The 24,991-nt window shown below is 38.0% G+C and overlaps 1 protein-coding gene across 4 annotated transcripts in view; it reads left to right on the forward strand.

The window, feature by feature from the left end:
* Positions 1–24,991, forward strand: part of LOC150094462 (hemocytin-like) — a 2,636,009-nt gene that overhangs the window by 2,582,112 nt on the left and 28,906 nt on the right. For all 4 annotated transcript variants that reach the window (XM_090412206.1, XM_090412207.1, XM_090412208.1 and 1 more), the window contains 2 exons: positions 13,445–13,499; positions 23,663–23,815. In XM_090412206.1, the coding sequence (XP_090268332.1) occupies positions 13,445–13,499; positions 23,663–23,815 (208 nt within the window). The remainder of the gene's footprint in view (positions 1–13,444; positions 13,500–23,662; positions 23,816–24,991) is intronic.

The following is a 24,991-nucleotide window of genomic DNA, read 5'->3' on the forward strand; positions in this document are numbered from 1 at the left end:
TAGAATTTAGCCACTGTTAATAACACTTCTATTATCACCTTATCAAGTGATAATATTAAATTCAACACTCGCATGGCCGTCGATTAGATTGAGCCCTGCGTGTTTAGATCGCACTCTGAGGCAAACAATTAAATATTGTCCCTAATGGATTATAAGACAAAAATATAAGAAAATCTCCAATTGCTATTTTGTTTTTATCACAAGCGAAACATTAATGCAAAACAATTACATAATAATATTAATTAAATATTTGCACTATGGGGATATTACACAATAAAACTGCTTATAAGCTCTTCTAAATTTAAATTATAAGCTATGTCCGCCTCTATTGATATAGTTGCTGGACCAACCAATCTTTCTTGGGTCATTGCTGTTCGCAAATCATTTTTAATCAGTTTAAAAATGTCGGCCTGATTGGCCAAGTGGTTAGCATATCTGCTCCAGCGGGTTCAAGTCCCACTGTGGGGATGGATGTTAGTGATTGTCTGTGAAAATAGTGGTGGTCAGCAATAGATGGTGCTGGTGTAGATGATGAAGGTAGCTGTGGTTAGTGGTTGAGACAGAGAGCTGTAGAGCCAGTGCCCTCCCTCGATGAGTCTTTGGACTTCCTGGAGGTGTTATGTAATGATAATAATAATTAAGCTTGGAAAAACTTCTTTTCACACTTGCTACGCTAAGGAATTGTTAACAATATCCTTTGGGTGGTGTTACGTTGGGATAAATTTCTACAAGATATTGGTTGTGTGTGTGTGTGTGAGATAAAATTTGATGAGGACCACTTTCTCTTGTATTATTTTTGAGAGAATTTTTGATTCTTCAAATAAATCTTTTGCATCTACATCAGATGTTCTGCCACTGCTCAAAGCAATTTCCAAGTCTTTACAATGTTTTAATATTTTGTCCGAACTCCAGTTATGTAAATTATTTATATTATATAAAAATCCAAAGATATCATCGTGTGATCTCAGCTGTTCAAATCTATTTTGTAAGCTATATATCTTCTTCTTCTTCTTCTGCAGCTTCTCCCACTTAAGTGGGGTCACTGTTTCTTATGAGTCTCCTCCACACCTTCCTGTCTTGGGCTGTCACCACATCCAAGTTCTTCATCTTCAAGTCCTCTTCTACCAGCTCCCTCCATCTCTTCTTTGGCCGCCCACGCTTCCGCCTTCCTTGCACATCCATCTGCATGACCCTTCTTCCCACATATTCGTCCTCCCTCTTCATCACATGACCAAACCATCTCAACCTTGCCTCCTGTATTTTCGCTCCTAAGTTCGTAACTTTCACTGTTCCCCTGACATAGTCATTTCTCAGATGATCCTTTCTGGTCACACCGCACATCCACCTAAGCATTCTCATCTCTGCTACTTCCATCCTGCTAATGTTATTTTTCCTCAGGGCCACAGTTTCTATAGCATATGTCATAGCTGGCCTCACTACTGTCCTATAAATTTTGCCTTTCAGATTGATCGGCACCCTCTTATCACATAACACTCCAGCCATCTCCCTCCAGTTCCTCCAACCTGCTTGTATCCTGCATCCCACTTCCTTCTCACCTCCTCCATCTTCTTCCACTGTCGAACCTAAGTATCTAAAGTCTCTCACCTTCCTGATGACATTTCCTTCCAGCTCCAGGTCTGTCTCCTGGCCACCGCCCACTGCGCAACACATATACTCTGTCTTACTTCTGCTCAGTCTCATACCTCTCTCTTCCAGTACTTTTCTCCATCTTTCCAGTTTAGTTTCTGCTTCTTCTCTTGAATCTACACACAGCAAGATGTCATCTGCATACAACATTGTCCAAGGTGCATCTTCTCTCACCTCCTCTGTTACCACCTCCATCACAATATTAAACAGAAACAGACTTAATGCTGACCCTTGATGCAAGCCAACTGTTACTTGAAAACTTTCTGTCTGTCCCAAACAGGTCCGAACACTTGTCTTCACATTTCTGTACATTTCCTGCACCAACCTGACATATTTCTCCGGCACCTTCTTCTCCCTCAGACACCTCCAGACTTCTTGCCTTGGCACTCTATCGTATGCTTTCTCCAGATCAATAAATACCAGATGTAGCTCCCTTTGTTTCTCTTGATATTTTTCCATCATCTGTCGTAACCCAAAGATAGCATCTGTTGTTGATCTACCAGGCATGAAGCCAAATTGTTCCTTTGCAATCTCCACCTCCTCCCTCAATCTACCATCAAGAACCCTTTCTAGGATCTTCATTGTGTGGGACATTAACTTTATTCCTCTGTAATTTTTACAGTCTTGTGCATCCCCTTTACTCTTGTAGATGGGAACAAGAGTACTCTCCCTCCATTCCTCGGGTATATTTTCCTGTTGGCAAACTTTCATGAACACGTCCCACAGCAGGTCAATTCCCTCTTCCCCCAGTGCCTTCCATGCCTCCACTGGAATTCTGTCGGGGCCCACCGCTTTTCCATTCCTCATCCTCTTCATGGCCTCCGTCACTTCCATTCTACTGATGTTCTGCACCATCCCCTCAGAAGGCTGCCCATCTCCTCTGTGAGTCCTTGCATTTTCCTCATTCAGAAGTCCCTCAAAGTATATTTTCCATCTGTTTCTTATGTCCACATCCCTCCATAATACTCTTCCTTCAGCATCTTTGATCTGCCTCACATGTAAGATGTCCTTAGCTGCTTTATTTCTACATTTCGCTAGTTGGTAAATTTTTCTCTGTCCTTCCTTTGTTTCTAATTGATCATACAGATCTTGATATGCCATGGTCTTCGCCTGTGCCACAACTCTCTTGGCTTCTTGCTTTCTCTGTTTGTACACCTCTCTGTCCTCTTCCACTCTTGACTCATCCCACTTCTGCTTTGCCTTCCTCTTAGCTGTCACTGCCACTTGTACATCATTATTCCACCACCAACCCTCCTTCTGCTCTCTAATCTTTCCAGATGTCTCACCAAGCACCTCGATTGCACAGCTCAGGATTACTTTTGAATTATGTTTCCACCTATCTTGTACACTTTCCAGTCCATCCGAAATCCTCTCTAACACTCTCTCCCTAAAACGATTCCTCACACTCTCTTCTTTTAAGCGAAACCACTTAATTGTCTTCATCCCATGGCAACCAGAAGTTCTTATCTTCGATCTTAATTTAAAGTCTGCGCACAGCAGTCGGTGTTGTTGTGCTACTTGATCTGTTGGAATTACCTTACAATTTGTCACAACCTTAAGATGTTTTCTTCTAGTCAAAATGTAGTCAATTTGTGAGCTGTTGTTACCACTTCTAAATGTTATCAAATGTTCTTCCCTCTTGAAGAAAAACGAGTTCACAATTGCCAGATCAAACGCTACTGCAAAGTCCACAACCCTCTCTCCTTCCTGGTTCATCATTACCACTCCGTGGCCACCATGCACCCTTTCACAGTCTCTATTCTGTCTTCCTATGTGCCCGTTCAAGTCTCCTCCGACAATCACCATCTCATTTTCTTCCAATTCCCTCATTTCTTCATCTAACACGTTCCAGAACTCATCTTTTTCCTCTGCTGTACAACCAACTTGTGGGGCATATACACATAATACGACCACCCGCTCTTCTCCAAGACCCAATTTCATTCGCATGATCCTGTCGTTCCTTCTACCCACGTCCAGTACTTCACCCTTCATTCTGCCACACACCACAATTCCTACACCATTTCTTCACTCGTTATTCGCTCCAGAGTAGAACAATTTATATCCATCTCCCAGTTCCTTTGCCTTTCCCCCTTTCCACCTTGTCTCCTGCACACATAAAATGTCCAACTTCCTCTTCCTCATCATGTCTGCCACCTCTCTTCCCCTTCCAGTCATGCTTCTAACATTCAGTGTTCCCACTCGCAACATCCTCTCCACCTGCTGGGCTCGCTTCTTTAACCGCACCCGCCCTTGATGCGGTAGCCCTCGTCCACTTCTCACAGCTGTAGGGCGATGTGGCTGCGCGTCGCTTAAGGGGTACGCCCTAGCCCTTATATCATTTTCTCTTCGACTCATAATCATAGTTTGAGTTGGCACTGAAGTTTTACAACCGGATGCCCTTCCTGACGTCAACCCTCGCATTTATCCGGGCTTGGGACCGGCACCTATTGAGGCTAGCTTGCCTCCTTTGGTGGCTGCATAAGACGAAATGACTTAGCAAGATAGGAAAGACTCACCCCTAGCCCTCGAATACTCTAATAGCATCAGGGGGAAGGAGCAAGGAGAGGAGAAAGAAGCAAAGAAAGAAGAGGAGGGACCAGTCTACAGAATAATATAACAGATATATATTACATGAAGTAAGGCATGGTCCAGCATCAGGTACCTCGGGTTTGCCATGCACGTACTCACTAAAGTGAGCCCTTGAGGTTTGTAAGCTATATATAGATGTATCAATTAAGACGTTAAAAACATTAACTTCAAAAAGTTTTTCTAGGATCGCTTGTGGCTCATCATGGTTCTCATAGGAAAACATTTTTCTTTTATTATTCTAACATGAGGAAATTCCAGTGGTACATCAACTTTTTCTGCAATTTCAGCAGCAGTTGTTTTCATTTGTTGAAATCTGTTTTTCCTATAATCGGTTAAAAATTTCGCGATGATGTCAAACTGCTCAAAGACATGGCCAATATTTAAATTTACACTTTGCCACATTTTAATCACTAGGTTTATTAAATAATTTTGCTGCAAATAAATTTGAATGAAGTGATTTTTTCAACAAGGTCATTCATTTTGTTTCATTTCCGATTGAACCTTTCAATTGAGATTTTCATATATTTTCACAAGTGCATCATAAACTTCGTAGAATTGAAATTGAATTGGTTTAATTGCTGGAATTCGAGCTTCCCATCGAGTATCAGACACACCTTTTATTGTCATGTTTGGTAGGTGTTTCAAAAGAACCTACCACCTGTTCTTCGATCCAGAAAAAAGTTGAATAGTTGTTGAATTATTAAAAAAAATGATACAGTCAAGTGTATTTTTAACTGCATCATTAACAAAAGATTGAGAGAATGAGCACTACAGGGGACGTAAAATGCATGGGGATTTATATTTAAAATGCAAGTATGTGCACCTTTCTCTTGTCCTTTCATGTTAGCACCATTATCGTAACTCTGTCCACGCATGTCTTCTATATTGATATGCAATTGTTCTCATTCTTTTATAATTTTATCAGTCAACCCAAGTCCTGTTTTGTCACGAATCTCCAAAAAAAAAAAAAAAGCATGAAATTTTCACATATTTTTTCCTGTTTCTGAGCAAACGTATCTTATCATAACAGTCATTTGTTTGGTATGACTGGCATATGTGTGCAGTCTAGAACAATCGAATAGTATTTGGCTTTTTTAACATCATTTATTATTTTACTTCTTATTTTCTCTGTCATAATTTGAATTAATTGATTTTGTATTTCAGGACCCAAATAATGAACTTGACAATGTTTTTGTTTTTTATTTTTGGTTATAGTATCAAAATGTTGCTTCATAACTTCATCAAACAATGCGAAAAGTTCCACAATTTTTAGAAAATTTCTGTTGTTAGGAGTATAAATTGTAGAGGACGATCCCTGAAGAGCAAGATTTTGTGGTGCTATGCAACAGATTATTGTGGATAATCGTATTAAAACTGCTTTCCAGTGTTCTGTTTCATTGTCCAAAATTCTTTGTTGTTTTGTATCAATCATCGGTTTCGAATTTAACCGGATTGTCAATTCCTTCCGCTCAGAAAAACAACGAATATGGGAATGTGAAGTTTCATCCATTTGAAGTTTTCTGTTGATATCTTTCCAATCATCAGAACCTTTTCAACATAAGGCCTTTTTGCTCTGATGAAACAGGATTAAAAATTTTGCAGCAGAAACAGTAAACAGCGTCATTTTTCCTGGAAGCCATGATCGTTTGATTTTCAGAATTTTTAAACATTCGTTGATAATAATTATTCGAAAATTTTCTGCCTTGATCATTCAAAGAATATTTATTTAATTTTATTTGAATATGGCCTATTTTTATAAGTTCAATTCTAGTTTTGTCATCGAATTTCTCTGGCCAGTAGTATGGATCAGTTTCAATAAAATAATCTTGATTTTTAATGGGCTCATCTGTTTGTTGCTATCATCGTTTACCTCATCATTTTTGGAATCATCAATTGTTATGGAAACCTTAAAAATGTTTGTTACATCAGTATCAGTGGCTGATGTCTATGCTACACCCTGTCGATGGTACAGAACACTCATGTCCTATATGTTTCTTTGACTTCTGCTGCAATCGTTGGTACTGGATGAGGATACAGAAGCTGCTCCAATGGCTGGTGCTGAAATTTTTATAACTTTTGCTGTTGGTTCTGTTGAAAACTCGTTCTCTTTGGTGGCTTCATTAAAATTCCAAATCTTCTTATATCACTTGTTACTTTCTTTACGTGTGCTTCCTTTTCTCTTTTTCTTTTGAGAAAAGCAGCTCCCAATAGCTTTTTCTCTTTCAAATTACCCATCTAAATGACAATAAATTTTGTATTGATAAATTATTTTTTTCCCTATTAATTCTTAATTATGAATTAATTAATATATCATTTTTAAGAGATTTAAAACAATAAAATCTTCTTTTAAAAAATCGATTAAAACAATTGCCTTCAGAATTTTGCTATAAATAATTTATACAATAATTTGAAAATTTGATGATTAAACTATTATTATTAAGGGCAAATGTAAGACGTAAAGCATGCTGCCCAATGAGCAATTTTGGCATTTTAGCAAAATGCACCTCTGATTAATATGTTTATAATTTATAAACTACTTTTTTTTTAAATTTTATTTGTACACAATTATTTTATAAGTACACAATTAAAATTAAAGTCAAATTGTGCAAAGTCACTTAAACAAAGAATATGCAATATACTCAATATGTTAAGCATTCAAAATTGAAATGACACAGAAATAAATGTAAGTAATGCATATCGCTCTGTTTTGTTGAAATGCTAATTCTCTTCAACTGAATTCCATAATATCTGAAACACATTCAATATATATTTCTTAGTTTTAACACGTTTACGATGGGGTGGTGTCAAACAAAATGTTGCCCAGTGGTGCACCTAGAGGGGGACAGGGCCCTCTGCCCCCCCAAAGAAAAAGGGAAAAAACTATAGAAAATTTTCCATAAATCTTTTCCTAATTAAAATTCTTTTTTTTTATGTTGTGTTTTGTCTTCTATTTCTATACTACTTATGAATTAGCAATTATTGCAGTTACTCAATCATAGGTCGTATGCGATGCATAACGCGTATTCTCAAATCATCTACTCAACTCACCCCTCAAGATTAAATCTTGAGTGCGCTATTGATGTTGCCAGTGCAACATGTGGTTTTGCTTGAGTTTATACAGCAGTTTCTGTGGGAAGGGCATGTGACGTTTTTATTCCAGTTGTCTCTAATTGCACTATTTGTTGAGAAATATATTACACAGCCTGCAAATGTCTATATCTTATTCAGTGACATAATAAAACTACTTGTTTTTTGTGTGTCTGCAGTGTAATAGCTGTTGCATTGGGCGTGTTGTTTATCACAAGGAGGGAGTTACTATCGCTACGACGTTCACGTTGGGGCGATAGTAACTAATGCAATATGGCTGAACAAGCACCCTTATTAAGTGGCGCCATGACACAGCCTGCCTCTATGCTACACCCTGTCGATGGTACAAACACTCGTGTCCCATATGTTTCTTTGACTTCTGTTGCATAAAGTAGTTGTCCCTTACAGGCAATAAGAAGGCTAGAGCTATAGAACCATCCAGCTTTAGCTGGCTGGTTTTATAGCAGTATCCAACTCTCTCAAATCCAACATGTTCTTTATCAGTTATGGAACGTACTTGTGAATGTATTCTTCTTTTGGATTCCAAACCTCATTGAGATTAAGGGAAATGAGGCTGCAGTATATCAGCTATGTCAGCTCATCATTGCTCATTTCTCAAGTTTTCACCATCTATTACATCGCACATTTATCTTAGTGGCAGTTATCATGGAATAGCAAGGCAAATAATAACCTCTGTTGTATCAAGCCCGAAATAAAATTGTAGCGGTCTAGTCTAAGCAGGGACCATAAAAATGAAGTTGTTCCCACTTAGCTCCACATAGCGCATAGTCATCTTACACATTCACACCTTCCCATTGAGAAGTGACAACATATGTACCTCCGTGTGAGTTTTGTGATGCCAGGCTATCCATCATTCATGTTTGAATTGAGTGGTTTCTATATATAGGTATCTTGTTTTTGTTTTCTTTGTTTCATGAATGAGCACAGTCATTATTTTAGTCACTTTTATAACCTGCCGGAGTCCTATTCAATCAGGCAGATTTTATTGCACTCTTCATGATTTAATTTTTTTTTTCTAGTTTTTAAAATTTTAGTGCACTAATGTTTACAATCTCATATAAATTATATACCTATTAGATTTTATTATTTAGTATATTCTATAGATGGTTTTAAAAATCTGATTTTTTATTAATGTTTTATCAATTTTAATACTTTATACTTCTTTTTATACCTGCTTTTCTACACTGATTTTTATGCCTTTGTGTTTTACTCATTCATTGCCTTGTGTACTTCTAAGAAATATTTCATTTATTTTTATTTTTATATACATATTTTAGACTTACATATGCTGCTTCATGTTCCGGTGCAGCATGGCCATTAGATGATGTCCTTGTACCACTAAACAAAAAAAAAAAAAAAACTCTACATTTCCTGGTCTATAGCAACACGCCACTCAATATCTAAAATTTATGTTCACCTCAATCTCACATCATATGGCCTGATGTGAGATTGAGTACTACTCTTCAAGTTCCACAAAGAGGGGACACAACTCCTGAACTAATAAGCAATATCCTACCTCCTGTTTTATATTTTATGGTTTTTTGTTTATATTTGTTGCTCCCATTAAGGCCAGCCCTTAATGGGAGCAACATCGTCCACTGTTAACCGTTTTTCACTGATAAAATAATTTGAGGATTGATTAATTGTATCATGGCCACAAATTCTGCACCCTTATTCTTAATGCTCCTTACACTGGTATATAAGCATATACCAGTCTGTCTCCTTTTCGATGGTCCCCTTTTTTCTTCCCACAATTTCTTTCCATATCATTTGAATCCTTTGACTTTGTTGCTCCCATTAAGGCCAGCCCTGCTCTTTATATTTCATTGCCTCATCATTTATCTCACACTGATCCTGGTTACTTGCAATTCCACCATTTAATTTGCCTCTTGTGGGAATGGATACTTGGGAGAAGGGAGAAAATGTCAGGTAACACTGAGCCCAGTAGAGTCTAGAAGGGATAATGCTGGGTATAGAAACAATGGCATCTATATGCTTTATACTAATGCCAGGAGTATCCGGAATAAGGGAGAGGAATTGGTGGCGCAGATAGCATCAGCCTGGCCAAAAATTATTGCGATCACTGAGACGTGGTTGACAGAAGGGGATAAAACAACAGGAATAGAAGTCGCTGGGTATAGCATTTTTCGTCAGGATAGGAGGGGAAAGCGTGGTGGTGGGGTACTGCTTATGATAAGTGATGACCTATGTCCTCTAAGAGTGGAGAATTTGGAAGGAAGTGAGACAAATGATTTTGAGAGCGTATGGTGTGAGGTAGAGGTAGGCAAGACAGGATATTTAGTGGGGTGTTGCTACAGACTCAGGAGCACAGAGGATGGGGACCAGGAGATGTTTAGACAGCTAAGTTTGGCGAGTGCAAGAAGAATGATTGTTATGGGAGATTTTAACTTCAGTAGTATAAATTGGAGAGAGGAAGATGCATGTAGCAATAGGGGAATGGAATTTCTAGAATTCTTGAGGGACAAATGTCTTAGGCAACATGTAACAGAGGGAACAAGAGGTTCAAAAGTTTTGGATTTGGTTATAGCATCAGAAGAGTTGATAATAACTGAGTTGACGTCTCTCCCACCAGTTGGAGAGAGTCACCATATGGTGTTGACTTGGAAAATGAATAGACATGCAGGAGTATCAAAGAGACGGGAACTTATGTGGAATTATAAGGCAGGTGATTATAATAGTCTTAGACGTCAACTTCGGGAAGTTTCATGGAGGGAGGAATTGGAAGGCCGGGATATCACTAGTGTGTGGGAAATTGTGAAAGAATATTTGTTATCAGCAATGGTAAGTTGTATACCACGAGTGAAGAAGAGGACACAATTTGGAGTAAAGTGGATGACAAACAATATTAAACAGGAATTGCATGCGAAAAAGAGGCTATGGAAGAGATATGAGGAGACAGGTGAAGAGATGCATGAGGAATATAAGACACGGGCCAGAAGAGTGACTAGTGTGGTAAGGAAAGCGAAACTGGAATATGAGAGGATATTGGCCTAAGATCCAAAGAAAATCCTAGGGAATTTTTTAGCTATGTGGCCAGTAGGAGGAGAAATGACTGTGGAAGAATGATATTGTGGGATAAAAATGGGAACAGAGTGACTGATGCAGAGGACATAGTGCAATTGTTCAATGAACACTTTATTGGAGTATTTCATCCTAGAGGAGTCAGTTTTAATGCTAGAGGGATAGGACTGGTTCGAGGTCTGGAGGTACAGGAGGAGAGTGTGTTTCAGATACTGAGTACTCTGGATGTCAGTAAAGCTGTGGGACTGGATGGTATTTCACCACAAGTTTTGAGAGAATGTGCTAGGGAATTGACAGTGCCTTTAACGTGGCTTTTCAATGAATGTCTGGCTTTGGCAAAGGTGCCCAGGGAATGGAAGGAAGGTAAGATAGTGCCATTGCATAAGGGTGGTAACAGATTGGAAGTGTCTAATTATAGGCCAGTCTGTGTGTCATCAGTAGTTGTTAAGATCTTGGAGAAAGTAGTGAGGAACTGTATACAGCATTGGGCAGATGAGGGTAATGTTATCTGTGAGAATCAACATGGATTTGTGAAAAGACGCTCTTGTTTTAGCAATATGCTAGCCTTTTATAATAAAGTTACAAGAACATTAGATGAGGGATAGGCATATACTGCAATTTTCTTAGACTTGGCAAAGGCATTTGATAGGGTGCCACATGATAAGCTGATATTTAAGTTGCAGCACATGGGTCTGGATGTCAGACTGGTCAACTGGATTCAGGATTGGCTGTCTGATAGGTATCAGAGAGTTGTGTATGGTGGAGCAGTTTCCAGGAGGCAGAGGGTTACAAGTGGGGTCCCACAGGGCTCAGTACTAGGACCTATATTGTTTAACCTTTATATCAATGACATAGCCAGTGGATTGCAGGGGGATATTCAGTTTGTGGATGATGCGAAGCTGGGAAGGATTATTAGTAATAGTGCAGATGTGGTAGCCCCTGCAAAAGGATTTAAATAAGCTAGATAGATGGGCAAATGAATGGGGGTGTTGTCAGTTTAATGCAGCAAAATGTAAGGTCTTGAGGTTTGGGAAACATCGATGGGATGCTGCATACTCTATGGGAGGAGTTATACTGGAGGAAGTAGGGGAGACAAAAGTTCTGGGGTTGATGATTGATAGAAACCTGAAGTTTAGGGGACATATTGCAAAGGTGGTGAAGGTAACACAGAGGATTTCTGCTATTATGAGAAGGACACTGACCTGCAGAGATAAGAGGGTTATCATTCCGTTGTATAAGTCTCTGATCAGACCACACTTGGACTATTGTTCTCAGATTTGGTCCCCAGGATTTGAAGGGGATAAATTAACTGTGGAAAGGATACAAAGATGGATGACAAAGATGGTTTCAGGACTGTACAAGGATAATTATGAGGATTGACTGAGAGAATGTGGACTGCAGAGTTTGGTGGATAGAAGAAGGAGATGTGATATGATTGAGACTTTTAAACTGTTGAGAGGTGGTTACAGGGTTGACACTGGGGAGTTCTTTCACTTGGTTGAACAGCGGGAAGGAGTGATGACAAGAGGCCATCCCTGGAAGTTACGAAAGGAAACCGTGAGCATAAGGAATGGTTTCTTTGTGCGGAGGGTGGTTGAGCGATGGAATGCATTGCCTGATGGAGTGGTGGGAGCGAGTATGGTCAGTGAGTTTAAAGAGTGGTATGATAGACTTTGTGTTTCTCAGGGGGAGACCTCCCCTTGATGAGTCTTGACAGACTTTATTTCTTAGGAAGGACCTCCCTCGATAGTCTTTTGACTCCTTGGAGGCCTGAATAATAATATTAATAATAATAATAATAATAATAATTTTTGTTTCCTTACCAAACCCTGTCATCAACAATGTACCAGCAGCTTCCCACTGCTACTCTCATTCACATGCAGGCCATCTCATTTGAAGGTGGGGGGGGCAGGTCCTCCTACCTTCAAATTTATCCCATTGCTGTTCTCCTCAAATTTGTTTTATCACATCTTGGCAGGACACTCTTAATTCTTCCTGTTTCACTTCACTGCCTCTAGCAGCACTTATAAATCCCACACTACATCACTTATACTTCTTGCAAATTCATTTGTTACTACCAGAATAATCAGCTCTTATGCACATGTTTCATTTTAAGTTCTTTTTCTGTTGCAAATCTTTAGGTCTGGAATAGGTTTTCCTTTATTTATTTATTTTTTTAATGATAGCAGCCCTCTGTAATGAATTATATAATTCCTCTACTTCTTTAAGACACTACACTCACAAATAAGTCTCATTTTCTCATTTGGATATTTTCCCATGACTGTACCTGAGATTGTGTGCTATTCAGGAAGTTTTCTTTTGTGTTTCTTGTTGGAAACTGCACATGTGACTTGCTTTCCCTGATCACTGTTATCCAACTATAATGTCTTCTAATTATCATCTATAGGTATCTTTGTTTTTGTTTTCTTTGTCTCAGTTGATGTGGTATTGCTGTAATTATTCTGCTATAATATACTTCTTTTCAGTTGATATTTCTTATACTGATGATGCTATTCTCATTTCTACTGATTCAGATTTGTCATGACTTCAGTAGCTGACTTTTCACTGTTTATCCTTGTTCCTTGACAAAATCAGGATCAGGCTTTATTTAATGAGTGACACCCCCAGACAGCATGGCATTGCATTATATTGTACCATTATTTCTTTTGTAATTTTAAGTGAACAAAGAATACGCTTTGGCTGGCTAAGTCCAAAGTTGTAAGCTCATTCCTGTTCATTCACTAACATTCTGTAATAAATGTTATATTAATGTTATTGTTTACAAAATGATAAGGAAAACAACTACTAAAAGTGTTTTTCTCACCAACTCTTCTTAAATTTAAATTCAAAAATTATTCATTCTGCACTTATTATATGGCATTTGGGTATAGATAGTAAAGTAAATTTCTTCATCCAGAAAGGTTAAATTCTTTTTGTATTGAATCTATCTTAAACTCATTTTTGTTCATTTTATTTGTTAATTTGACCATACATTAATACTGTCCAATGATTGTGAATATTGTACATCTACTTTAATTGAAGTATTCTTTTACTTCAGGAGGATATAATATTAGATGAAACTGGCTGTTGTACAATCTGCAGAAATTTACCAGGTGAGTTGGAAGCTAAATCTTGTGATACATACTTTGAATATGTTATATATATATATATATATATATATAGGAAGTTTGATTTGTTTCAGTCCATTAAAGCACGAGGGTGTGCTGGAAAGTTCTGTATTTCTAGAGCTGGGATTTCCCATAAGTCAGCCTGGTTGGCCGAGTGGATAGCGTATCCACTCTTCAGCCAAAAGGCTCCGGGTTTGAATCCAGCCGTGGGCAAGGATGTTTGTGATTGTCTGTGGAAATATCAGTAGTGGTTGGCAGTAGATGGCATTGGTGTAGTTGCAGTCAGTTGGTGACTGAATGGTCGAGACGGAGTTGTAGAGCTGGTGTCCTCCCTCAATGAGTCCTTGGACTCCCTGGAGATGTCAAATAATAATAATAATACATTTGTAAGGAAGAAAAGTTCAACTATATAATATTCACTTACAGTATTAGTAAACTCACTTATACTTGTTAGTAACATTTTGTTCATGTGAAGCTGTTGGAAGTTTTTTTCTTTTTTTTTTTTTCCACTTGGTTAGAATATAATAAATTTAGTTTAATCCATTATCCAAGTGTAAGCAAACAAAGTCTGTGCCTGAAGTATCTTCAGGACTGAGGCAACTCGTGGTAAAGGTAAACCAAGCTCTCATCACTCCTTGTCTTAGTATCTCCTATAATGCAAACTACATCTCTTTGTGGACATGTATAATGCTTTGCATTAAGGGAAGGGCCACTACCCAGACTGGTTTCAACCTTTATTGAATGTTCAAGTACAGGTCACACTCCAAAAACTCAGCGTTGTTTCCCTCAGTAACAGGCTCACCCTGCCATTGAGAACTCTCAGCATTGGCTCTACCCTGTGGCAGGCTCACCTCACCACCGAGCAGAGCCAGACCAAATGAGCGGCTCTGCTCGGTGGTGATGTCATCTGAGGGGTAACAGCAACAGCCTTGCCTCAGTTAACTTCATGGGCTACGGCATTGGCATTCATCCCCCCCCACACACACACACCCAGGACTTGGGTGACAGCAACAGCCAAGCATCAGTTAAAACTTCATGGGCTACATCATTGCCATTCATCACCCAAGCTTTCAACTGGTTTCAAAGTTTATTGAGGTCTCATCAGTGGGAGCCAAACCCAGAGGTGGTGCTGCCAAGGTGATATACGAGTTGCCAAAAGGTGTCTCACCTTATTTTTCAGTTACTCTGGATTTAGAGAAAGGTGTTGGAGGTTTTTTCCACTTGGTTAGACTATAATAAATTTAGCTTAATCCTTTATCCAAGTGTAAGCAAACAAAGTCTGCGTCTGAAGTATCTTCAGGACTGATGCAACTCATGGTAAAGGTGGGCCAAGTTCTCATCACTCCTTGTCATAGTATCTCCCATAATGCAAAGCACTTCTCTTTGTGGACATGTTTAATGCTATGCATTAAAGCAGGTATGTCAAACACGCAGCCCATGGGCTGCTTGAGGCCCTCCAACAAGTAACATGCGGCCTGCCCAACTTTGTAACCAATATGGTTATTTAACTTTTGACAACACCGAATTAAATAAACATTTAAAAAATTAACATTTCCACTTAAGATTATTTTATACACCAAACTCCTCAGCAATTTCTAAAGGAAATAATATTCTATTTGTCATTTCAAAAAATCTTATTACACCACTGCATAAATATCGAATTTTAACGAGCAAGTCTACATACGTGGCTACATCCGCTGATAACAGCAATTGGAGGCTAGCCGTTATCAATTTTTGAGTCATAAGAAAGTTTAGCGTTTTCTTTATAATTAATAAAGAATTTATAAAAAATAATGTTGAAACCTTCAACCAGTATTGGTAAAAACCGATTAATTGAAGAACATCGTAGTTTTCCAAGAAAAATGAGAGTTACAATATTTTTGTATTCAAGGAAAAGAAATAAAAATTATGCCTGATATGTAGAAACTATTGCAGTTTGCAAATAATATAATATTAAAAGGCATTATGATACAAATCATAAAGAAAACTATGACAAATGTGTTGCAAAACTTCGTGAAGATAAATTGTCAGAATTAAAATTGACACTTCAAAATCAACAAAGTGTATTTACCAAACCTATTGAAGATAATAGAGCTACGGTAAAAACCAGTTATTTGTTATCACATTTAATTGCAAGCAAGTCGAAACCATTCACTGAAGGGGAATTTATTCGCAAATATATTATTAAAATTTTCAAACAGAAATTATTACTTTGGCAGAAACAAATTCAAAAGAAAATTTATCCCATTTTGAACGTTGTCAATCACGATTGCAAAAATCACCGAAATTGAAATTTTCAGAATATGCCAATCAAATTAAGTTATTAGAAAATGAATTTGAAAGAAGATTTTTAGATTTTTGAGAAATAGCCAAGTGGTTAAGGTGATGTACTGCTAATCTATCAGAGTTTCCCTGCGCGCATTCGAATCCCATCCTTCTCGAGCTAAATTTTTGCCAGCCTGGTTGGCTGAGTGGTTAGCTCCAGCCAAAAGGCTGTGGTTTCGAATCCCACTGGGCATGGGTGTTTATGAATGGTCTGTGAAAATACTAGTGGTGGTAGTAGTAGACAGTAGATGGCATTGGTGTAGATGATGCGGTCGGTGGATGAGGTTGAGTGGTGGAGACGGAGAGTTGTAGAATAGGTGCCCTCCCTCGATGCATATTTGGACTCCCTGGAGGTGTCAAATAATAATAATAATAAAAAAATATGAAAATCAGTTTCACTACTTCTCCTCTATCGATTGATGTTGAAACTGTTGATGACAATTTACAGTTGGAATTAATCGAAATTCAGTGTGATTCCATATTGAAACAAAAATATATGGATGCCGGAATTCCAAATTTCTATAATTATTTATCAGTCGATCAATACCGCAGTGTGTTATGTGCAATTAGGTGTATTTTATCTATGTTCTGTAGCACATATTTATGGGAAAAACTATTTTCAACTTTAAAGAATAATAAAACTACTGAAAGATTAACAGACAAGCATGCGCAATCAATATTGAAAATAACTACAGCTCAAATTCAACCAAATTTTGAAGATTTCGTTAATGAAAAACGTCAAGCTTCTTCCAAAAAATGATATGTATAATTTTATTTAAATATGTAAACTTTATATTTTATATGTACTTTTGTAACATGGTTGTATTTTGTACTTATATATTTTATTAATGTTAATATTAAAAAATCTGCTTACTCTTTATTTCTTGATTTTTTTTTCTGTTGCTGCCTGCAGCTTGATGTATAATTCTTCATTTGCCCTTGGAGGTAAACGAGTTTGACATGCCTGCTATAGATGTTATATGTATTACTAACAATAGACATCGAAAATGAAAAGATAATGTGAAAAGAAAATCATATTCATTTACAGCAGGGGGTGCAAACTGTCACCTTCCCCCCCCCAGGTCGGATACGGCCCACAAAGGCTTCATATCAGGCCCTCAACCTTAATGATTTATTTTCTGAAAATCAATGTTGCTAACATCCTGTGGGGATTAAAACAGAAAAAAAACTCAATCTTCTAAATGTTTTCTGACAGATTTAAACAAAAGTGAAACTTATTACTACAATTCTTTGTACCATGTTTCTATCATCAAATGTTGACAACACTTAATGGAAGTTACTTGTCACGCAGCCATTTTAAGCCACGTGATACAATGTGAATAAGTTACAGGTTACCATTGTAATATGAAGTGTGTTAATAAAAATTTACCTCAATAACCTATATTTTTTTGCCCATTACGATGTCTGAATTTAAAGTTAAAAAAAGAGAAATAGATCAAAAAGGCAGAACTTTTCAAGAAAAATGAGAGAAGGCATACTTCTTTGTGGAAGTAAAAAATATTCCAACATGTTTGATATGTAGACAAAATGTCGCCGTGGTGAAAGAATATAACCTAAAACGCAATTATGAAACAAACCATAAGAACTTTGATAAATATATTGAAAAGATGCCTGAATGACAAACTTAAAGATTTAAAAAACGAGCTGAAGTTTCAACAGAGGATAAGTCATTGAGAAAATATATGTTCAAATGTAATTGAACTTATATTTTCTAAACTGTTATATTTTTCAAATTTAAAAATAAAAATGGTTATAAATTTAAAATTTAAATGGTGGTGTAACTGTTTACGTAAGTTGTAAAGGCCCAGCAACAAAAGGGCCTTTGTTAGAGCCTTTCTTTTTTTAGTTTTATGTTTTGGTTCACTGTAACATGATCAGTCCATCAAAAAATGTTCATACCGCATCGTCCGTTGTGCGGGTTACCAAGGGATGCGTTCGGGTTTTAGGCAGAGGGACCTGTTTGAAAAATATGTTACAGTCTCCCTTAGACACCACTCCTCAGCACTCTGGTACAGGAAACTCCATCAATCGGCCCGCTACCCGTTTGGGGAGGTGTTTAGGGGCAGCACAAATAAATGGTTCTGCAAAAGAATGGAAATGGCAACGAAATGGCTTTAGGCAACTGGAACATCTTCTCTCTGACAGGGAAGGAGTTGGAACTGGTTGAGGAAGCCAAGCGCTATCGGCTTTATGATTTAGTCGGGCTTTCTTCGACCATATTTTAAGATACCTTTTGGCACCTCATAAAGGTAAATATGACTTCTCCATTATAATAAATTTAGTTTAATCCTTTATCCCAGTGAGAGCAAACAAAGTTTGCGCCTGAAAATATCTTCAGGATTGAATATAGTGTTCTACTATCTTACCTGGGTAAGTAGTACAACACCAGGCAACTCGTAGCAAAGGTGGAGCAAGCTACCAACACTCCTATCCCAGTATCTCCCATAATGCAAAACACATCTCCTTGCAGATATGTATAATGTTATGCATTGAGGGATTGGCCACTACCCAGACTAGTTTCGACCTTTATTGAGGTCTCTTCAGTGGGAGCCAGGCCCAGAGTTAGAGATACCAGGCTGAAGCAGTAGCAAGGTCATCTTTGCCTATAGGAGTTGCCAAAAGGTTTGTCACCTTTTTTTATTAAATTACTCTGGATTTAGAGAAAGATGTTGAAAGTTTATTTTTCACTAGGTTAGATTATAATAAATTTAGTTTAATCCTTTATCCCAGTGAGAGCAAACAAAGTTTACACCTGAAAATATCTTCAGGACTGAATATAGTGTTGTACTATCTTACCTGGGTAATTAGTACAACACCAGGCAACTTGTAGCAAAGGTGGAGCACTACTTAGCCAGGTAAGATAGTACAACACTATATTCAGTCCTGAAGATATTTTCAGGTGCAAACTTTGTTTGCCTCCACTGGGATAAAGGATTAAACTAAATTTATTATAGTTCTAACCTAGTGAAAAATGAACTTTCAACATCTTTCTCTAAATCCAGAGTAATTTAATAAAAAAAAGGTGGCAAACCTTTTGGCAACTCCTATAGGTAAAGGTGACCTTGCTACTGTTTCTGCCTGGTATCTCCAACTCTGGGCCTGGCTCCCACTGAAGAGACCTCAATAAAGGTCGAAACTATTCTGGTTAGTGGCCAATCCCTTAATACATAACATTATACATATCTGCAAGGAGATGTGTTTTGCATTATTGGAGATACTGGGATAGGAGTGTTGGTAGCTTGCTCCACCTTTGCTACAAGTTGCCTGGTGTTGTACTACTTACCCAGGTAAGATAGTAGAACACTATATTCAGTCTTGAAGATATTTTCAGGCACAAACTTTGTTTGATCTCACTCGGATAAAGGGTTAAACTAAATTTATTATAGTCTAACCTAGTGAAAAATAAACTTTCAATGACTTCTCCATTGCTTCCACTTTGGTATCACCAACTCTGGGTCTGACTCCCACTGATGAGACCTCAATAAAGGTTGAAAGAGGTTGGAAGCTTGGGTGATGAATGGCAATGCTGTAGCCCATGAAATTTTAACTGAGGCTCAGCTGTTGCTGTCACCCAGGTCCTGGGTGGTGAGGTAATGAATGGCATTTGCTGTAGCCCATGAAGTTAACTGAGGCATGGCTCTTGCTGTACCCCTCAGATGACATATGAGCAAATGAGTGACTCTGCTTTATGGTGGGGTCAGCCTTCCACGGTGTAGAGCCAACCGGTTCTGAGAGTTCTTCTCAGTGACAGGGTGAGCCTAATACTGAGAAGAACAACACTGAGTTTTTGGAGTTTGACCTGTACTTGAACATTCAGTAAAGGTCAAAACCAGTCTGGGTAGTTGTCCTTCCCTTAATGCATAGCATTATACATGTCTGCAAGGAGATGTGCTTTGCATTATGGGAGATACTAAGACAAGGAGTGATGAGAGATTGATCCACTCTTTACTACGAGTTGCCTCAGTCCCGAAGATACTTCAGGTGCAGACTTTGTTTGCTTACACTTGGATAACAGATTAAACTAAATTTATTATAGTTCATGTGAAGCTTTTTTTCCTTCATTTTACATCTACCTGATTTATGATTTTCTTGAACTGATTTAGGTCAAGTATTATTAAAAGCTCCAGAAAAAAGTGTTTGTTCATTTATTTTTCCTGAATCCTGAATTATATTATCAATGTTATTGAAATTAAGTGGATATTTAATACAACATTATTTCAAAGGCAACTAGAGAAACTACAAGAGTTTCTCTATTCATCTTTGAAATAATGTTGGATTCAATATCCACTTAATTTGAATAATTTTGCATTGCTGAAGTGAAGCCTTTTGGCTCTCCTTTTTTCAGATATTATCAATGTATAAATGAGGCAATAGTGGGCTTATAACATAACATTGTCATATGTCACACATACCGCTTCTCTGTTGAGACATTGCTTCAACATACAGTAGCCTCCATGTAGCCTTTTAAGGATTACAGAGAAACAACCAGGTCTTCTGATCTAATTGCCCAGTCCTCACATTCTCATGGTGCACTCTGTCAGATATCCACCTGGATACTGAAAGAATGAGGATGGGCTGGCAATTTGGTACATAGCTGACCTTTTTTTTTTCAATGTTGGGCCCATATGCGAGAGGTTGGCTTGTCAATCTATAGTACTTTAGTACCATAGTAGTGGGATCGGAAATGAGAAACTTGTTGACATTCGATTTAAAAGCCTGTATATTGTATTCCTTGGGAAATACATCAGGGGAAGACTGTTCCACAGTACAGCAGTAGGAGGGATGAAGGAGGAGGAAAAGAAACTTGTTCTGTGGTTTTCAGGATGTACTGTGAAGGGATGTTGGGCCATGGCTGTACGTGTTCCAATGGGTTTAGTACAGAATGGGAGAATTATTGATGCTGTTTTAGATGAGCATTTTCCATGAAAATATTTGTAGAATATACAAATTGCAGAGACTAAACGTCTATGTGAAAGCTGGGGGAGTGAGTTGGTAAGATATGGATCATTTATCAGTCTAATTGCTCTCCTCTGTATTGAGTCAAGCATTTTGATTGAGCATTTAGGAGCCCCACTCCAAATATGAGAACAGTATTCGATAGCTGGGCTTGTGATTTGAATAAGGTTAACAGCGTTTTGAAGTGAAGTAACATCTTGAGCAAAAGAAAAAGCTCAGTTTTTTGGAAGCTGAGGATGCAATGGTTGTGATGTGTGTGTTTATGCCAGGAGAGGCCTGATGTCATAGTAATTCTGAGAAGAGAAATTTCATCTTGTCTGGGAATTTGAGTGTTATCAAAAATAATACTGGGGGAAAAATGGTTCTTTTTTGTGGGAAATAAGACAGAACTGGGTTTTACTAGCATTGAAGTTGACTAGGTTATCTGAGCCCCATCAGAGGATGTCTTATGGGTCCAAATTGAGGGAAGTTGTGGTTGATGTTCTGTGGGTTGAAGTGAGTCGTGTAGGGTGAGGTTTATCAAATGAAAGGGAGGAGTGCAATGTGCTGTCATCTGCAAAAACTGTGTATTGGGTTAGAGGTCAACTGAAGTAGGTTATTGATGTACAGAAGGAAGAGGGTCGATGACAGAACTGAACCTTGTGGGAGCCATAGCATCAGTTGGATGGTGGGAGGATAGGAAGCCATCACCCATAGTGTGCATCCAGACAGGAAGCTGGCAATCCATCTGCAGAAGTCCTGAGACAGTCCAAATGGTGGAAGTTTACTTAGTAAGACTTTGCGCCAGACCCAGTGAAATGCTTTAGAGATATCAAGTGCAACTACTTGGTATTCGCCAAATTTTTCCATGGCATATGTCCAGAGATCGGTGATATATGAGAGCAGGTCACCTGTTGATCGGCATCGCTGAAATCTGTACTGGTGGTCACTTAATAGCTGCCACCTTCAAGGTAGAGTAGGAGTTGAGAATTGATAGTTTTCTCCATCACTTTAGATAGGATTGAGGTGAATGAGATAGGGCGGTAGTTAGATGGCAGCGATTTGTCACCATTTTGGGAATGGGTTGAATATAGGCCAATTTACAGGCTTTGGGATATATATATATATATATACCAGTGGAGTAAGAGAGTGTGTACAGAAGGAATGGGATAAGAGTCAGTTCTGCTGCACAGACCATCAGGGCCAGGAGCTTTTTTTTGTGTCCAATTTTGACAACAGGTTTATGATCACTTTCTGGCAAAAGGATATGGGGGGTGGGTTATTGTATGTTGGGCAGTTGGAATCACTGGGGGACATTTGCCATTGTCAGATATGCATGCATTGGAGGCAAAGTGTGAAGCCAAGAGATCAGCTTTTTCTGTGGGTGAGGTTGCAATTGAGCCATCTGGTTGCGACCAATTGCTTTGGCAAGAGATCAAAAGTCATGGCTGCTCCTAGGACAGGCTGAAAGTTTCCCGCTTTTTGCCCATTCAAATTCTGTTTTGGAATCATTGATAATTTTTTGCATCTGTTTCGGGCTTCAGTATAGGCACTGAAGGAGGATGGAGTTCTTAATTTGAGCCAGTTGTGGTATGCCTGATTTTTCATTTGTACAGCCTTGACACATCTTTTGGAGAACCAGGGTTTGGATAGGGGACGGCAGATCAGAGAAATGTGGGGAATGTATGTTATCATGTCGGTGAGGATTTCTTTGGTGATATGTTCAAAAATAGTCCAACCATGGGAATGAAGCATAGTAGTCTCGGAGGCTATCCCATTTGGCACTGTTATAATGCCAAACTACTCTTGTGCAGGTGTGACTGTGTAAGCATTGGGCAGGAGATGAGCACTAGTTTGTGGTCAGAATTACCCGGGGGGGGGGCTCACTACATTCACTCTATATTTGGAAGGGTCATTGGTAAGGAAGAGATCTAGGGTATTTGGAGAGTGATTTGGGTTATCTGGTATTCTGGTCGGCTTGTGAAAAATTTGTGTAAGGTCGTTGGTGATTGGTGATTGGGATGGTCGAGGATCGAGGGAACCTCACACAAATAAAATAAATAAAAAATAATATCCTGTACACCCCTGAGGGTATATGTAAGAAATTTGATGATGATGAACTTTAGAATTCATTATGGCTATTGCTCTATTATAAAGTGTAGCAAGTTACATTTTATAATAGAGCAATAATAAAAAACCGACCTGGTTGGCTGAGTGGTTAGCATATCTGCTCTCCAGCCAAATGGCTGTAGGTTCGAATCTTGTTGTGGGCATGGATGTTTGTGATTGTCTGTGAAAATACTAGAGTTGGTGGTGGAGGCGATAGATGACATTGGTGTAGATGGTGAAGGTTGTTGTGGCTCGTTGTAGTTGGTGGATTGAGTGGTGGAGATGGAGATGGCTGTGGAGTGGGTACTCTCCCTCGATGAGTCTTCTTTGGACTCCCTGGGGGTGTCACATAATAATAAAAAAAAAGTTACTGAAAGAAGATTTATCAAACCCATGCTGCCATCTGAAAAGGTTTCTTGGCTCATTAATCTTATTTGGAATTCTACACTATCCAATCACTCTACACCTTTACCAGCACACCAGATACACAGATACTAACCTATAGTTGCTGCCATTGATTTGATTTGTCCATATGCATTTGTACTATCTTATCTCCCTTCCAATTTTCAGAGACTGTTCCTAGCACCAAACTCTTATAACAGAAAGTCATTGGTACTGTTAACTCCTTTACATGTTCTTTTTTACCTATTGCAGGAGGTACACAGTAACTGTTATTCATAACAATATGGGAATGTTATTTGATTTCATATTTCTCTTTCATTCAACTATTATTTTATTTTTATTTATCTCAAATATAGCAAACTGCTTGCCTACAGAAATTCCAATAAACGACACAGTTAAGATGTTTCAGTTTAGTGATCACAATAAAGGTATATGCAGCAATGAATACCCTATTTACGGCCTAAAAAAATGTGCTGGGATCTGCAAGTCTCATCCTCAGTTTGATGAAAGTAAGTATGGATTTACATTGTTATTGCTGTGAGGATTAATTAATTTTATTATGAAAACATTAATTAATATTATTGGGAAACTTTCTTTCAAATTAAACCTAATCAGAGCTTTAATTTGGAAGAGAGCAGGGTGATGTCAGAGATTAGATAAGAAATTAATTAATTAATTAGTTTCTCTGAGCCGGAGAGAATTTAATGGAAAATAAGAGAGTATCTGAGATGAAAGCATGAGAAATGGCAGTGTAACAGAGCTAACAGGGATTTATTATTATAATAAATTAGGTAGGATTTACCAGGATAAATCATATGAGATGTACAAACAATTGATGAGGTAGAAGCTTAGATGAATGAGTAGTATCATTAAGCTGCAAAAAAAAAAAGAAAATGTTGCAGAGGGTGATCAGCAAGCTCAAACAGTACAAGGAACAGACAAGATAAATGACCAGCACAGTAAAATGCAGTATCATATTATGAGAGGAATCAGCTGAGTGGGACAATGAAATTTCCAAAGTGCTCCTTCACAAGTAAAAGGAAGGATAAGTTTAAAGACTGCTAATGGTACTGATGTGGAGAAAGACATTGAAGTACATAGGATATTGCAAAAAATCTCGTTAAAAATATGACTTTGGATTTAGATAGGATATCAGCTTGCATGGGATATAGCTTGACTGAAGAGTGAGAAAGTGAAAATAGTAAGTATATTACCCAGTGGTGGCCCGTGAAGTTTTAAGTGGGGGTGCTGCCTATACAAAATAATTTAAAAAAATTATTTTTTCCCTCATTAGTAACCAATTTATTAATAAATAAATCTGTAGATTTATTTATTATTAAATTGGTTACTGATTACGAAAAAAAGAATTTTTTAAAAAATTATTTTGTATAGGCAGCACCCCCATTACCTCAATAGGATAAAAATGTGTTAAGAAGAAGGGCTATGATGGCAGATGATTCGATGTTTAGGCTGTATAGAATGAATGGATGCAAGTTTTTGGATGTGTGGACTGAGTCTGAGGGAAGACTGGATTTGTATAAGAGGGATGGCCCACACTTGAATGCGTTTGGCAAAGGTGTTGTTCAAAATTATTAATTGATATAAGACCTATCACAAAAAGTCAGAGACACTGAATTCTGATGGGAAGAATTGTAAGAATCTGTGTGGTTATTATGGAAGTGATT

Source organism: Typopeltis vanoorti, chromosome 22, assembly GCF_054136105.1.
Source record: "Typopeltis vanoorti isolate ZY-2024b chromosome 22, IOZ_Tvanoo_1.0, whole genome shotgun sequence".
NCBI classification, from domain to species: domain Eukaryota; kingdom Metazoa; phylum Arthropoda; class Arachnida; order Uropygi; family Thelyphonidae; genus Typopeltis; species Typopeltis vanoorti.